Raw genomic sequence first — 17,885 nt, 5'->3', positions numbered from 1 at the left:
TCATAGGGTGGATCTATGTTGTACCTCATTTAAAAAATACATATATTTTGGGAATGGCCTGGTGGTGTTGTGGTTAAGTTCGTGTGCTGCACTTTGGTGGCCCAGGGTTCGTGGGTTCAGATCCCAGGCACGGATCTACACACCTCTCATCGAGCCATGCTGTGGCAGGCATCCCATATATAAAGTAGAGGAAGATTGGGACAGATGTTAGCTCAGGAACAATCTTCCTCAAGCAAAAAGAGGAAGAATGGCAACGGATGTTAGCTCAGGGCCAATCTTCCTCACCAAAAAAAAAATAAATAAATAAATAAATAAAAACCAAAAAAACCCATATATTTTTTATCATTAAAACCTTATTCACAAAGTTAGGGCAAAAAGTCACCCATAATCCTATTCCCCTAATGCTCCAGAGCCCTTGACTGCAGAGCCCTTTTCACATAGAAATCACGATGTCTGTACCTTTTGCATATAATGAACATTGTTATGCTAAGGAGGGTGCTAACGGCAAGAGCTGTGGCAGGCATGGGTGGGAAGCAAAATGAGTGGTAAGTCAAGTTGCCACTTACATATCCTTTTATGACCACTCTTTATGATATAATTTTGAATAAACATTATAGAAAGGAAAAAGTAGCAAAATAAATAATTTTTTCTATTATAAAAGTAATATATTTTCAATTTAGAAAATATGGAAAAGTAAGTATGAAGCTGAACAAAGGTTTTCCGTAATATCACCACTAATTGAACTCTAGATCGTACTCGAATTTCACCCGTTTTTCTTATAATTTTTTTCTGCTCCAGGATCCAATCCAGGATTCCACATTGCACTTGTTTGTTGTCTCTCCTGTTTCCCCTCATCTGTGACAGTTCCTCCTCCTTGTCTGGTTTTCATGACCTTGATACTTTTGAGGAATACTGGCTAGTTGTTTATAGGATGTCTCTCAATTTGGGTTTGTCTGATAGTTTTTCATGATTAGACTGAAGTTATGCTTTTTTTTTTTGCACCAAGATACCACAGAACCACTGAAGTGCTGTTGTGTCCTTCTCAGTGCATCATATCAGGGAGTGCATGATGGCGAGATGGTTTATTACTTGTGATGTTAACCTTGACCACTTTGTTAAGATGGTATCTGCCAGGTTTCTCTACTCAAAGTCTTTGTAATTGATGAATATTTTGAGACTATGCTGCTAACCTCTTTCTCTTCAAACGTTTGCCCAGTGATTTCGGCATCTGTTGGTGAATCTTGCTTGCAACAGTTATTGCCGTGATGTTTACCTAATGGTTATTTTATGTTTCCTCATTCCTTCTAATTCATTAATTAGAATTCTTCTGTATGGAAGAACTAGCCCTTCTCCCCCATTATGTATGTATTCAGTTATTTATCAGAATGGACTCATGGATTTTATTTTATTCTATAGGTTTTAATTCAGTCTATCATTATTTATTTTGTAGCCCAGTTTGCTCCAGCCTTGGTCATTGGATGCTCCTTTAAGTTGGTTCCTGTATCACTTTACACATCCTCCAGCATTTTTTGAACGCTTCCTTATTTTCTGGCTCCTTATTTCCTTTTTTTCTGGTCCCTTATTTTCTGGAACAAGATGTTCCAAGCTCGTCTTAGATTTTTCCTGTTTTAGCCCTGGAATGAACCGCTTCTCCAAAGAGCCCTAGTTCCTTTTTTTTTTTTGAGGAAGATCAGCCCTGAGCTAACATCTCATGCCAATCCTCCTTTTTTTTGCCAAGAAAGATTGGCTCTGGGCTAACATCTGTGCCCATCTTCCTCTACTTTATATGGGACGCCACCACAGAATGGCTTGACAAGAGGTGCATCGGTGTGCGCCCGGGATCCAAACGTGGGAACTCTAGGCCGCCAAAGCAGAACGCACGCACTTAACTGCTGCGCCACCGGGCTGGTCCCCCTAGTTCCTTTTATTGGAGAATGATATTTATAAACCAAGACTTGGGTACTAGGTTTCTGTAATGAGAGAAGTGGTTGATTCCAGCGTGTGTTTGCTCCTAGGTCCTCTCAGCAGATAGAGCCAGGAAATGCATGTGTGAATCCTAACCCACACAGAGACACACACCTCTCTACTTATTTCTGTATTTGTCCACCTCTATAAGTATATGGAAAACCATGAGTTCATGATGATGACCTCTGATTCCAGTCCAGCTCCACAAGGTTCATTCTTGTCCCCCACTTTCCTTTATTGTAACTTCTTCCTCCAACAGTGAGAAATCTGGCTCTCGTTAGCTACAATAAATTCACTTATTTGTTCAGTCCCAGTATACATATAAAATAGTTACAGAATTGCTAACCCACACCCCTGTGAGAAAGACATTTATTCACTAGAGCATGGTATTTGTATACAGTTCTTTTATCTTTACAGTATCCAGTCACAATACTGTTTTCCAAAGTTAATTAGGTGAGTTATTTTCCTCCTGACCCCCTTCATCCCTTACTCATCTGTTATACAGTTCGGTATACACTTCATCTAATGTGAAATATTACTGATTTTGAGAGTCAGAGCCATACAAAAGGTGTCCTTCTTGGTTTAACAAGTCCAAAAGAGAGCTTTTGATTTTCTTCCCCAAACCCGCTTTCCTGAGCTTCTCCACCTCAGTAAGTGGCGCCTCCCCAAACCCACATCCAATCCATTAGTAAGTCCTGTTGGTTCTGTTCCACAGTGTATTCAAAATTGGATTGCTTCTTGTCATCTGAACTACGACAGCTCTGGTCTAAGCCATGCTTATTTCTGGCGTGGACTGCTGCAGTCTGTATTTATCTCTCTGTGTCCATCCTTCCCCTCTTTACAGTCCTTTCTCCACACAGCAGCCAGAGTCATCTTTTAAAAGTATAAATCAGGGCCGGCCCGGTGGCTTAGCGGTTAAGTGCGCGTGTTCCACTACTGGCTGCCTGGGTTCGGATCCTGGGCGCGCACCAACGCACCGCTTCTCCGGCCATGCTGAGGCCACGTCCCACATACAGTAACTAGAAGGATGTGCAACTATGACATACAACTATCTACTGGGGCTTTGGGGGAAAAAAAGGAGGAGGATTGGCAATAATGTTAGCTCAGAGCCGGTCTTCCTCAGCAAAAAGAAGAGGATTAGCATGGATGTTAGCTCAGGGCTGATCTTCCTCACCAAAAAAAAAAAAAAAAGTAGAAATCAGATCACAGCACTCCCCTGCTTGAAATCCTTAGTGGCTCCCCGGTGTAATCAGAATCAAAGGACCCCTTGCCGACTATAAGACCCTTTATGATGTGGCTCCTCCCTAGTTGCTGCTCCTCGGCTCCAACCATTCTGGCCATATTACCTTCTTTCTGTTCCTTGGTTGCACCAAGCTCTTTCTCATCTCAATGCCTTTGCACTTGGCCTCCCCACCCCCTGAAACATGCTTTCCCCAGATCTTTGCTTGCCTGACTGCTTTCTCAGCTCAGATCACTGCCTTGGAGAGGCCTTCCCTGAACACTCTAGCTAGTTAAAGAGGCAGCCTCTACCCCTGGGCATGCTCTAGCCCCTTTCCCTGTTTTATTTTTTTCTTGGCAATGTTAATGATTTGAATTTTCCTTGTTTATTTGTGTGCTCATTTTTTATTTGTCCCCCTCATTAGAATATGATTCCTAGAAGGGCAGAGGCCTTTCCCATACTGTTCACCGCTAAATTCCCAGGGCTAGAAAAGTGCTTGGCCATAGTAGGTACTTTTTTTTTTTTTTGAAACATTTTATTTTATTTTATTTTTGTTGAGGAAGATTGGCTCTGAGCTAACATCTGTTGCCAATCTTCCTCTTTTTGCTTGAGGAAGATTAGCCCTGAGCTAACATCTTTGCCAGTCTTCCTCTGTTTTGTATGTGGGATGCCGCCACAGCATAGCATGATGAGCAGTGTGTAGGTCCATGCCTGGGATCTGAACCTGTGAACCCCGGGCTGCCAAAGTGGAGTGCGTGAACTTAACCACTATGCCATCGGCCGGCCCCAGTAGGTGCTTAATGAGCATTAAATATTCTTCAGTGAATGAATGAATGAATCGAATTAAGTGGAAACACTGTCAATATTTTACATACTCATACTTTTACTGTTTGTTGTTTTGATTATGCCATAGTTGTTAATGGATCTAATGGTTAATTTTCTTTCCTCTCAACTAGCCATGTACACCTTCATGTGATCAGCCAGGATTTTGATTCTCCTTGTCTTAAAAACAAAAAACATTGGAATTCTTTCAATACAGAATACTTCATAGAATCACAAGGTAAACAGTGTTCTTTGTTTTCACATTTCTTTCATTTTCTCAGCTGTTCTTATACGTGATTCAATTGTTTACCTACATTATAACCTGGCCTTAAAAACCCATGTACAATTTGTGTTTCCTGTAAAGAGATCCCTACTAAGAGAAACTGGATTATTTGGATTGTAGCAGGATTGCCACTTTGCTGTGAGCAGCCTTCTTGGGGGACCTAGAAAGCTGTTTTGTCAGGGTCAAAAAGGTCTTTTATTGCAACAACCGGATGTAATGGGTGTCCTGAGAGTTATTGGAGTTCATGGGTATAAAAGCTCTGAACATTCTGTCTCTTCTGCCATCAGCTGGGCAGGGGCTTGGGGGCTGCCTCCTGAGAGTGTCGGGAGTGGTTAGTTAATGGGGGAAGGCTGTGTACATGTGGAAGGAAGCATTTCCCGGTGTGAATACTGTGGAACTTCAGTATGCTGGGGTGTTAATGATGATAGCTATGACTGACCAAGGGCCAGCCAGGGCTAAAGTGCTGTGATAAACCTGACACAGTAACATGGATTGTGAGAGTGCATCCTGAAGGAATGTAATCATCTCAAAAATAGGTAGCTCAGATTTAGAATCTGATCCAGCCCATGTTCCCAACAGTGAGTCTAACCTCAAGTTTACTGACTTTAGCATACCTGGCATATTTTTATTTGGAGCCAGATTTTCTTTTTTTTTTGGTATCTTACATTGGCTTTCCAGAGGAGCTGGACTCTGAACTTGTTTTCCTTGCGTGCAGCTGTGATCGAGATGGTGCAAGAGGGTGGCAGGGTGACTGTCCAAGACGGGATGCCTGAGCTCCTGAAGCTGCCCCTCCGTTGTCACGAGTGCCAGCAGCTGCTGCCTTCCATTCCTCAGCTGAAAGAGCATCTCAGGAAGCACTGGCCACAGTGACTGCAGAGCCTGGACTTCTGCAGCAAGTATGGCTGACTGTTTAGAGCAAACTCCTGCCACCTGTTCTGGATTCCCTGTGAACTTTTACTTGTTTTTTGAATTAAAACATGCAGCTTTTTTTTTTTTTACAAAGCTTGTTCTATTCCTGAGTGGCTACAATGTGAGGTGACTTGAAGTAGTTCAGGAATTAAGAATTTGGGCTTGTCATGGATGTGTTCTCTGGTGAGGAAGGCTGGGATATGCCCGACCCACCATCTCCAGCACCCACGTCAGGTTTGACTAATGGGAGCAAAGCCTTGTTCAAACTGACCCGTTGCAGGATATGGAAGCAGAGGGCGGGCTGTATATTTCTGTTCCTTACATTTATCCTCCCTCCATGGAGGCGTGTGGTCCCCTTTCATCAGAGCAGCCAGAGGGGTCTCTTATTTATCCTGAAGGTACTGATTGGTCTTGTTCTCTGGTCTTAACCTGTTCTGTAATATTCTTTCTCTTTCCCTGCCTCATGGGGAGACTTAGTTTCTTCTGTCTCTTTCATTCCTTTCCATCGAAAATCACCCAAATGCTCAGGAAGTCTGTCTGATCAGTTCTCCTTCAGTCTGAGCAGACAGGCTAGGTGAGCAGTGGAGGGATGGGGTTTTCTTCCAATGTCAGAGATTCCTAGCTGCTGAGGAAGTACCCAACCTTGTTCACCACGGTTCAGTGTCAGCTTTCTTGCTGGCCCACTTGGATCTGTGTCTGAAGACAAAGTTCATTTGTTTGGGACATCTCTCTCAGTTAGTTGAAAACTCCCAGGAGTTCAGCTAACAGTCACAAAGTCAGTTCTGATGCACGCAAAGGTAGCTGTCAAATGAAAAAGTCACACAGACCCCATAGCTTCATTTTTCCCTCCGAACAAATTTGTATGGAACCGTTGGGTCAAGTTGGTTTTTGGATAATGTCAGAACTAAAGGTAAAAGGAAATCCAAAACACTGTTTTTGATCAAATTGTTGATCTGTTTGGGGCTGTGACTTTTTTTGCCCTTGAGTTTAAAAAAAAAAAAAGAACACCTTTAACAATAACTTCTCTCTGAAGAGAGAAAACCTCAGGCCATAGAGCACATTTGACCTCAGTGTCTTCCACAAGTAAACAAGATGCTGCAGTGGTTTCTTGGTGAGCATGGGCGTAGTCATAGTTAGTAGTAATTAGTGATTAAAGCACTAACACTTGTTGCACTCCTGCGTGTCTGGTATTATGCTAAGCACTTTACTCAAATTCTCTCATTTATTTCTCACTGTAACACTGTGGGGTAGGCACTATTGTTATGCCCCTTCAAAGGATGAGGATTTAATAATCTATAACGGATCCTGGGCTCCAAAGTTGGTCTCGGTTCTGGTGCGTCACACTCGTCCCTGTTGGTTGAAGAGGATAAATGTAGCACTAACCAGCAGGGGCCATGGACCCCCAGAGGCCTTGGGCTTGTGCTGACCAGAAGCTTTCCAAGGCGTTTCATTGATTTCTCCAAGGATAGTCGGTTCCTTTAAAGCCCACTTTGTCCACCTGTCACTACCCAGCATCTTTCATCTCTGTCCTCTGTCCTGTTTGCACTCCAGGAGTGCAGTCCTTACCTCGTTAGCCCAGCCAGCCACAGTTTCTCCTGCCTGGCTCTACCTGGACCTTTGAGCCTGCCCAGGCATCTGCCTCCTCTCTGCAGTGGCTGCCTACTCACCTGCGGCCCAGGGGCTCTCCCCGACTCAGCTGTAGAGGGGATGTGGCTTCATAGCTTCCCTTGTGCTGTCATCAGGTACGAGGCACTGAAAGTCTTTTCAAAGTCTTGGGCATATTGGTTAAAAACAGTCTCCAGATTCAGATCCAGGTCCCACTCCTGGCTTTGGTACTCAGCTGAGGGATCTTGGGCAAGTTACTTATTCTCTCTGAACTTCCGGGTTATAAGGACTAAATAAAATAGTCCATGTAAAAGATTTGGCCTAGTATCTGGTGCAGAGAAGGACTCAATAGATGGCACCTGGAATCTTCTGCTCTTATTTCAGTGGGATTGGGAGGGGGGTGTCGCTTGATCAGTCCCCCTCTCCACCTCTGAGCCCTAGAGCCCCCCAGAAACTCTTTTTAAGGGTCTGTACTCCATGGACTCCTAAGATCAGAAGTACTTGTTTCCTTTTAAAAAATGTAAACACCTGGGCTCTTCACCAGAACTGCTGAATCACATTCCCCTGGGCCTAAGAGTCTGTGTTATAAAACAGACATTGGGGATGATCTTTGTTCATACTAAAGTTTGAGAACCACAGTATAAATGAACCCTTGGCTTCAAAGCACTTTGCATTTCTGAAGCTTCCGGATTAGGCTGTGCCCTGCCAGGACGCACACCATTTTCTGGTTGGCTTTCTGGGCCTGCCTTCCCTCTGCAGGGTCAGTGTTATTTCAGGATCCAGGGGGACCTTGGGCATTAGATGAGGGGGAGTGACTGGCTATAACCCATCCCTTTCTGCATGGGTTGGGAGGTGCCCCTCTGGCCCCAGGCTCTTAGGGGCAAGGCCTGGAGCTGATGACCGCTCCTCTTCAATGGCTGCGTCCTCTCTTCCTGTCCAGAGGTCAGTCCCAGAGTCTTGGCCTGAGACCTGTGGTGAACTCAGCCAGCCTTAGACTCAGAGCTTATATATTGTTCCTCTTCCGGATCTGTCTCTGAGTTATCCACATACAAATAGTCCTTTCAGGGAAGAGACCATGCTTGGGATGGTCATTAAGAGTCTCTGCAGGTTCAGGGACATTTGCTGGAGCCTGTCGTCTGGCAGTCAGTCACAGACACTGGATATGGCTGGATATCAGAGATTCAGGGCTCATCTGTGTCAGAATTGGACTAACTGCCTCTCTCTGTCCCAGTAACCCCAACTTGGAGAGTTCCACAGAGCTCTGAAGATTCTTCCGTAGACTAGATTAAAAAAATACAATGAAAGCCATGAAGCCCACTGCCCAGAATAATGTATATATACACATTTTATATACGTTAATAGGGAATTTATGAAGCCCCTGAAGTGCTGTCATAGACTCCCTAGGGGTCTGTGGAGCCCAGCTTAAGAACCTCTGCTCTGGAGAAGATGGTCATCCCCAGGCATCTGGGTTTTCAGGAGGTGTCTGGGGTCACTGGGGGGGATTAGGGGACAGACCACATCTCCAGGATGTTTCTGGGATGTTCTTTGATCTCCATGCTCCTCTCTCAGCCTTTTGGTAGATGCACATCCCGGGGGCCTCTGGCTGGAGATAGAATTCAGGCCCAGGAGCTGCTGGCTCCAGTTTAGCCACCACACTCAGCAGGAGTCTTGGGAAGTGGAGACATCCTCAGTGGGTCTGAGGGGTTCAGGAACCCTGGCTGACAGACTCATGATAAGTGAACTAAAAGGCACTGAATCTACATTAACTAAAATGAAGGTCTAGGGGAAACAGTACCAGTCGTCTGCACAGACAGATCAGTTGCACTGTGACTGTATCCCAGTCCAGTGGGAGTGGCAGTGTTTGGGTACAGTGTGTTAACAGTACAAACTGCACTGAGGACCCAGGTCAGCTTGTCCTGTTAAATTACTAAGGCAGAGATTTTACTGAGGCCGAGCCAATGCACTTGAGAATTACAGAGCATTTCACAAACTTCAGGTAAGGGGGCCAGTGAACTTTTTTGTGTGTGTGTGAGGAAGATTGGCCCTGAGCTAACATCTGCCAATCCTCCTCTTTTTGCTGAGGAAGACTGGCCCTGGGCTAACATCCGTGCCCCTCTTCCTCCACTTTATATGGGACGCCGCCACAGCATGGCTTGACAAGCGGTGTGTCAGTGCGCGCCTGGGATCCGAACCGGCGAACCCCAGGCCGCCACAGCGGAGCGTGTGCACGTAACCGCCTGCGCCACCAGGCTGGCCCCTGAACTTTTTAAAAATAGGTATTGCAGAAGCATTCAATTTAATTTTCTACCTGATCAACAATGCCATATAGTTTAGCATATCAATATTAAAATCAAAATGAGAATATTTGATAAGAAACTGCAACCAAGGAGAGACTATCACAGACAGTGTCATATGTGAGATATATTGAAGGGAAATGTGGGAGAGTGAGGTGACCACGTCTACATTCTTTGTTCAGCCAGGCTACTCAGTGACCTTGAATAGTAGATCTTTCAGAAGAACAAATGTGAATGATGACTTGGACGGACCAGAAAAATGATGTGAGATATGGAGGTATATATGTCACCCCCTTCCCGAGTGGGCTATTGTTGACATTATCATTAGAAAAAATTACCTTTCTTTGCCTGTTTAACCCAGATTTATCGTTGTGTTACAATTGGGTGGATTCTTCTCAAGGTACAGGGCATACTGGCATGAAAAAAATAGACCGAAAGTCTGTAAATCACATGATGCCAAGTTGTAGTGTTTCCTCTGTTGGAGACTATCCTTTTTTTATCTTGGCCCTGTTATAGCCAGGCAAGGCAGCAGTTTTATTAAAATAAAGCAGAGAAGGTAGATGAGATGTGACGGTCAGAGCTGAACTGAACCTGAGACTGAGTAAGCAAATGCCTTATATGAGAGCATGAAGAATAGACCTTGAACAGTTTATAACAGATCTAAAGTCAGAGCTGGAGAAAAGGGCTATCAAAGTCCATTAGACTCTCTGAATTGGAGTGTCTAATATGTGTATCTTAATCTGTTAACTTTTCTTTTTGCAAGCAAACAAACTCTACCAGCAGGGAATGGACTTTGGGTTTTAGTCTCCTAATGATTAGGGTTCTGATGCTTCCGACTCAGGAAGGGGCTGGTAGGTGAGCGGCATGTAGGCAGTTGTCAAATGACCCATCACATCAGTGACATACTTAGGTGCTGAAGAGTTCCCGTGGCAGCTGCTCTCTATGCAAACCTCAGGGGAAGGAATGGCCTGGGCGAGGGGCAGTGGGAAAGGAGTTTAGACCTCTAGGATTCTGGGCCACTCATACTCAACTTTCTTTGCCTGTTCCATTTTGCAGATTTATTTTGAGACTATCTATTTCAACTTTCTCAATTTTTAGAAGGCAGCTGGGACTTGGAGGTTTAAGGGGCTCATTTAGCAATTTAAACTAGATCTTGCCTTTATTGAAGTCCTCTCCACTTTTCCCAGATGCTCTCAGGCACTGACATCTTATTTAAGAATAAGGATCAGGCATCACTGCTGAGTCTCGCTTCTATGTCCTACCTCATAATATTTTTTTCATCTAAAGATAGAGTAGGAAAAAAAGGACTTAGGCTTATATTTGAAGCTCAGCTCTGTTCCATGTAAAGTGTGTGACACTGGGGTGGTCATTTAACTTCTCTGGCCTCAGTTTCATCATCTGTCAAGTGGAGCTAAAATAGGTACCTCCCAGGTTGACTGAGGATTAAGCAAGCATGAATGTGAAAGGGCCAGGCTCCCGCGTGGTCCAGCTCATCAGTCTCCTCTGCCAAACTCGAACCCCGTCTGATCTGGGAAGCCTCAGCGAATATTCTCTTGAGCAGGCCCCTTTTCCCTTCCAGCCTTGGTTTCTCATATTTAGAACCAGGGCCTTGGACTAGATTGTACTTTAAGTCCCTCCCTGTAAGATTCGCATCTTCAAGCTTCGGCTGGTTAGCTCCTATTGCTCTGTCCTCAAGGTCTCCTTATCTTAAGACCAAAATTGGCAGATGAGCTTTCTAAAGCACAAGAGATTCTTGACACCCATGCTTTAACCTGTGAAGTAAGTGTCTAAAGAAGTCTTCATCTGTCCCACCTTATGCTGATTTTGGACTTATGGTGAGGAGCAAAAGACATAGCCGAATCTAGGGGTTTAAATGATGTCATTTCCGGGGGCCGGCCCGTGGCGTAGCAGTTAAGTGCTCGCGGTCCGCTGCTGGGGACCTGGGTTTGGATCCTGGGTGTGCACCGACGCACTGCTTGTCAGGCCATGCTGTGGCGGCGTCCCACATAAAGTGGAGGAAGGTGAGCACAATGTTAGCCCAGGGCCAGTCTTCCTCAGCAAAAAGAGGAGGATTGGCATGGATGTTAGCTCAGGGCTTACCTTCTTCACACACCCACAAAAAAAATGATGTCGTTTCCATCTCTTAGTTCTTTCCTGTGTTGCTCTCTCCAGGGGGCAGCAAAAATAGCCATGGACCTCAGAGAAAGAGAGGGCAACACTTTCCCCCTGCCATTCCAACGAAAGCACAGAAAGGACCCTGACTCCTCTGCTTAGGTCACATACTCCTCTGGACTAATCACCGTGTCTCTTAGGAGGATCACTTACTCTGGCCATCATGAGTAACAGGACCATCTTGAGATGGAGGGTGGAGGGCCATGGGACTGATGGCTCCACTAGAATTACATGGAGCAGAAAGGAGCAGTTGGCAAAACAACAGATGTTTCCCACTCGTGTAGACTGCACACATCATCCCCAATATATTTGTAGCTCCCTTGGCCCCATGCTGTTGTCATGGGATCTAAGACTGAAAAGAAGGCAAACAGTCCTGGATGTCTGGCAGCTGCAAGTTGAAAAGCTGACACAACCCACTGCCCCCGCCCCAACCTGTGCTGTTTGCCTTGATTGGAGGAAAACTGTATCTTATATTCAAATTGAATCATTAGTTACTGGCCAAGGACCTTTTGCAGAAACTTCTCCAGAAACTGTAGGATGTACTCTTACAATGCTGGTCGGACTTGCTAGGGTCCTGGGGCACCACACCTCTGTGTCCTGGCTAACCAGTAGACCACCAGCCTTTGCTGCTCTTTCCTCGGCTGCATTCTGGAGATAGGAGGCCAGGGCAGAGGAGGGGGATTTGAGGGGGTCTTACCACCTACTGACAGCATTTCCACTGTCACAAGTATTCTCTAGGTTACAAATACCCAGAGAATTGCCCAGTGACTAGGGAATGAAAACTTACTTTTCCTTTCAAGAACACCTACAGGGGGAAATGTTCATGACAGAGCAAGGAGAGGCAATAGGTCAAATGACAAATGTGATCCCTCTAGCTGGTCAGGCTTTAGGGAAGAAACCCAAGGTTTTGGAGAGGCCCCAATGGGCACACTGATCTGAATTCCCCACAGAGAAGCTGATAGCCCCTATGTCCCCTTAATATGAATGAGAAAAAGGTGCCCCCTGCAGGTGGAAGCTTTTAGGCCACACTCAGTCCTGAGGTGGAGGCCCATTTAGGGCACAAACGCACAAACTTGCAGTCCGGGGACCCTGTTTCTAACCAGACCATGAGGTTCTCTAGAACAGATGCTGTTTGGTTCTTCGTCACGTCCCCAATGAAATTCACTGTACCTGGAATGTGACAGGATCCCAGTAAAATTCTGTTGAGTGAATGAACCTGTGTCATACTTGGAGCGCATAAAGAAAACAGCACTCTGTCTGTTGCAGCTGATTTCCCTGTCACGTGTGTTGGCTGGTGAGGCTGCACCTTTGGCTTTTGGAAACATTTTGATAAACATCCTGCTGCCATTGTTTATGGGCGCAGTATCTCTTACGGATCAGAATTAGTGGAACATAAACATGTTAATATTTTCCCACACGATGTTCCAGATAATCTTTTCCCGGATAACGTTCCAGATTATTGATCTTTGCTAATAAACCAGGTGATTAGGGCTATTGGGGTTTTCCATATCTTTTCTATGAAGGGTCTATTTTTGGTGGTTTACTATCTTTGGCCACCAGATGGCAGCCTTTGAGCAATAAATTCTTAATCTGTCTTTTACAATCCAAAGCTTTTTTTTTTTTGTAAGGAAGCTCAGCCCTGGGCTAACATCCATGCCAATCCTCCTCTTTCTGCTGAGGAAGGCCGGCCCTGGGCTAACATCTGTGCCCATCTTCCTCCACTTTATATGGGATGCCGCCACAGCATGGCCTGACAAGCGGTGCGTAGGCGCGTGCACGGGATCTGAACCCGGGCTGCCAGCAGCGGAGCGCGCTCACTTAACTGTTATGCCACGGGGCCGGCCCAATCCAAAGCTTTTTTTTGGAGAAGTTTTATATAACTCTTTTATGTTTCAGAATCAGTTATTTCAAAATAAAATAGATAAGGGTTTTTTAAAAATAAGGCTGATGTGTGTTTGATCTCCTAATTAACATAGAAGTTTGAGAGAACACAGGGGTGTAGGTAAGAATACAAAACACACAATTGATAAAGGGAGGCTGTTTGGTTTGGAGGTTGAATAGACTCTAAAATTGGGTAGAGCCAGGGTTGAGGCCTGATTCTGGTCTTTATCAGATGAAGGTCCTCAGACATGTCAAGTGCATGGTAGGCATTGAACGTATGCTAGCTCATTTCCTCCCCTTTCTTAATTTGACCCCAAGGTTAATGACTCTTGTTCCCATCACAAGTATAACTGGGAGTAGCCCTGGGAACATACACTTCCAGGCATTTCCTTGAAAAGTGGCATCATTTTTATGTTGACGTTATTGTTAAGTCGCTGATGGTTGATACTGGAGGAAGCACTGTCAAAGCCAGATGAATGATACACAGAGAAGGTAAAGGGTTGTGTGTGCATTTTTCATGGGCCAACTCCCCTCAAAACCTCCTTCTGATATAAGAACCTAGAAGAACCTTCACCTCTGTCTTCTAGCTCTTCCAAGGCTTCTGTCTTCTAAGCAGGCAGAATAAATGCCCAAATCTCAAACGGTACCAGAATATTAGAGATGGAAAGAACTTTACCAACCAGGGCTCCTGATACTCTGAAGGAGTCACAGATTCTGAGAATTTGGTGAAAGCTGTGGACCCTCTCCCCATACATTTTTATACAAATCAATCATCCATGGATTTCCTAGGGCAGAGGTTCTCAACTGGTGTGTGTGTATGTGTGTATGTGTGTCTATATACTTCCCTCAGGCCCTGATTACTTTGAGCCATCAGATAGGACTTTTTTCCAAAACATACACAGAAAGTTACTCTGCTACCAATAGGAGGGCATCTAATGCCCGGGTGCTTTGGGGCAGACAAATGTTTAACCTCTTGCCTTGGTAATCTGTTAAAAGTCTTTAATTTAGTAGCCTGTCCCATTGAGTGGTTTAGGACACAGAAATGATTGTTGTACCACCAGTGACAAACTTATATCCTTATTAAACACCAAGAGTGCTTATATGCCCAAATTCATGCTGAGAGGAAACATACTAAAATGTTAATCAGTGATCCTCTCTAGATGGTAAGAATGTGGGTAATTTAAATTTTGTTGTATCGTTGTCCAGATTGCTAATTAGCTACGTGAAAAAAACCAAGTTTTACTCTAAAACAGTAATAGATCACAAGGGAATCCAATCAACATTCAGTTATTTATATTAATAGCTGATAAAACGAAAAATGGCTAACGATTTTAACAAGTCATGTCAGTTCTCCAGCCCTCCAGAGACAGAAAGACATCCTGCAAGGCCAAATTCCAAGCCTTTGACAGGTTCATTTGGACCTGAGGATGACAAAAATGAAGGTAATTCATGTTCTGGATCTGATTTCCCTATCATCGGATCTAGAAAAGTAGACTTTCTCTGTTTGCCCCCACCCTCAATCTCTGTCTCTTGCACCGAGGAATCCACTACATTTTGTTCAAAATTGTAGCAACTTCCTATGTGTATTTACAGAAGTCTTTCGGCAGCCAGTGAGGTCCCATGCTTTCTCTTGTGTGTATGTTGAAGTGGCATCTTAGAGCCGGCCCCATGGCTTAGCGGTTAAGTGCGCGTGCTCCGCTGCTGGCGGCCCGGGATTCGGATCCCAGGCGCGCACTGATGCACCGCTTCTCCGGCCATGCTGAGGCCGCGTCCCACGTACAGCAACTAGAAGGATGTGCAGCTATGACATACAACTATCTACTGGGGCTTTGGGGGGGGGGGGAAAGAATGAAGTGGTATCTTACATTACGTTTCAATACTGAACCATCTTTGAGTTCTCCGAACAAACCCTTTGGTTCCTGAGGGCTGCTCTCTCAGTGTTGACTTGGACTCCAGGAAACATTTTGATGGGTTGGGGACGGGGGATAAGGTTTATAGATTGGTTCATGTGTGAGTGCTTTGTGGCCTGGACCCAGACTTCCGACATAAAGTATCAGGGGAAGAGGGGGAGCAAATGGGACCTGAAAATCAGGAGAATGGTTAGGATTTTGGCTTGCTGGGTCAGTTCCCGGGAAATCCTTTGTGGTGGAGAATTCAAGTAATGGGAGAGGTGGGAAGGCAACAGAAAGAAGTCAGAGAAGCTAAACCAATCTACATAATCAAGAGGGAGGGAGGAGAAAGATGAAAAAAGATACAGGAGGTGAACGTTTGGGGAAGATTGAGGCATTTGGGAAGTGGGAGCTTTGGAGTGGTCGGGAGAACGGGAAGAGAGGAGGGGCATTTGGAGAAGGACTGCTCTCTCTGGATATGACCTGGATTCCCTTGCACAGTTTTGGAGAGATGCCGGCAAAGATATGATTCATTTGTTTTTGAAATTTTGATTTCTGTTGTTCTCATATCATGCATTTTGTGTTCTTTTTTTCTTGATTACATTTGCTACATGTTTCCTTATAAAGTGCAATTTTTGAGAAAAGTAGTTGTTGGATTTGTTAGTTACTTTCATGATGGTCTTTATAATTGTTTTATTTTTGCCTTTATCTATTTCTTTTCTCTTGCTTTATTATTTTTTGAGTCATATACTGAGTTTGTATACTTTACTATAAAAGATTTATTTTCTTTTGGGGCAAGGCCCTGTGGCCTAGTGGTTAAGTTTGGCATGCTCTGCTTCAGTGGCCTGGGTTCAGTTCCCAGGCATGGACCTACACCACTTGTCTGTCAGTGGCCATGCTGTGGCAGCAGCTCACAAAAAAAAAAAAAAGAGGAAGATAGGCAACAGATGTTAGCTCAGGGTGAATCTTCCTCAGCAAAAAAAGAAAAAAAAACCTTTTCTTTTTATTAATAATTGAATTTTTAAAATAATGAAAATATTTAAGACTATGAATTGAATGCTGAGTTGGACCTGAGACTTATGGAGACTGCCTTAGCTGTTGATAACAAGGAAATATTTAATCTAATTTCAAGACCTGAACCATCAGGTTTTTTTGTGTCCATCAGAGAAGGCATATGTTCAAGATGCTAAAGTGGAAGTGTTGTGTTTCTCTGTAGGATAAGGCTTTGTTTTTTGTATGTTTCACGACTGCTTTTTCTTCCTATTTTCTTATAAGTGAGTAATTGTATTAGGGTGCTTTCATCTCCTTTCTCCTTACCCTCACTACAACAATGAAACAATGTGACCTCAGCAGGGATCTGCCATTAGTCTCGTATACTTCAGTATGATTTTAAACCTCAGTGTCATCTCTTCCAGATAGGAATTTGCATTTAAAGTTCTATTTGTACAACAAAAAATGTTGTTCCCAGTTAAAGGATTTTTAATTTTAATGTAGTGCAACTTATTCTTTTCCCCCCATGGGTCATGCTTTTTATGTTGTAAAGTTATTACCAAACCCAAGGTCACCTAGATTTTCTCCCATTTTCTAGGACTTTTATAGTTTTGTATTTTACATGTAGGTTTATGATCCATTTTGATTTAATTTTTGTGAATTTGTGAATGTCCAGTTAAAGGATTTTAAAGCATTACCTGATGGGGAAATTTTTTAATATGAAGTAAGCATCCTTCCTCCCCTCTCAATGTCCCATTTCCCAGATAATGAGAATCTGTGATTAAAGAGAAGAATTTCAAGGGACAGAAATACAGTTGCTAGCAGAAAGCTATGTAAATCAGGGAGACTAGAGTGTGAGACCTCCACTCCTCCAGCTGTTTTTCTTCCCCTGACAGCTGGAGGGCGTGGGGTTCTGGGAGCCACTGCCTTCCCTGGGCTGGATGTGCGGAGCTGTTTCTAACCCCAGTGTCACCCTCAGCAGAGGCCCCTCACCTCCTGCCTGTGCCTGTCAGCCGGTTCACAGGCGCCACGGAATGGGAGCAGCATTCAGAAAACCGTGCATTCGCCTCAGTCTCATAATCCCAAACTCACTTTAAGATTTGGGGGAAATGAGCAAGGGCAGCTACCACCTGATGTTAAGTGTGAAAAGTCAGTCCTTTGCAAAAGGCATGATTGAACTGTCACCATTTGGGAAGAACTTGTCACAGTGTGTGATCTGCCCAGAGGCACTGTCCAAAACACCACAAAATCCTCCAGGAAGCTTTTCATCTTTTTGAAACTCCAGTTTGCGTTTCCAGGAGCCAGGCTGACCTGCTGAGCACAGTGTTCTGTAAAGGCAGAGGTTGTTTTCCAGTTACTGGCTGTGGGAGGCACACTAGAGTGGTGTCTGCTTTTTGAGAAAGAGATGGCAACTCATTCGAGAAAGGGAGATGGGCACAGAGAGCTTTAGGCTGCCCAGGCACGGGGGTGAACAGTGAGGACAGGGAGGTCTTTGGAGAGAAAAGTCATTCCCCTGCTAGAAACAGACACTGGTCCCTTCAAGATGAGATATTTCCCCCTGCTGGGGCATGGGGACTATGGTCTGCTGGGTATACCGGCGCCAGATAAACAGCATGAGGCTGCCTTGGTGCCAGGCGTCGACCCCGGCAGCAATGCCATCAGGTAGATGCTGTGGTTTCACTTCGCTTGAGGAACTTACAACCCAGAGTGATTATGTCACAGGCCAAGGTGGGGGTGGTTGGGGGGGAGGACAGGGCAATCAGAAGACAGAACTCTTCCCTCACTCCAGGTGCCTCCTCCCCTACCCACACAGAACATCTCTCTTAAATGGGTTACTGAGCCTTGAACGTCAGTCA

The 17,885-nt window shown here is 44.6% G+C and overlaps 1 protein-coding gene across 12 annotated transcripts in view; it reads left to right on the top strand.

Annotated features, from left to right (window-relative positions):
* The window catches only part of APTX (aprataxin), a 35,796-nt gene extending 30,505 nt beyond the window's left edge, over positions 1–5,291 (top strand). For all 12 annotated transcript variants that reach the window (XM_087444724.1, XM_087444723.1, XM_087444720.1 and 9 more), the window contains 2 exons: positions 4,141–4,244; positions 5,005–5,291. In XM_087444724.1, the coding sequence (XP_087300850.1) occupies positions 4,141–4,244; positions 5,005–5,159 (259 nt within the window). In that variant the 3' untranslated portion in view covers positions 5,160–5,291. The remainder of the gene's footprint in view (positions 1–4,140; positions 4,245–5,004) is intronic.
* Positions 5,292–17,885: the final 12,594 nt, after the last annotated feature.

The sequence above is a fragment of the Ceratotherium simum genome, chromosome 20, assembly GCF_057802395.1.
Source record: "Ceratotherium simum simum isolate JZ-2026a chromosome 20, ASM5780239v1, whole genome shotgun sequence".
Taxonomy (NCBI): domain Eukaryota; kingdom Metazoa; phylum Chordata; class Mammalia; order Perissodactyla; family Rhinocerotidae; genus Ceratotherium; species Ceratotherium simum.
This window is presented reverse-complemented; position numbering and strand designations above follow the sequence as displayed.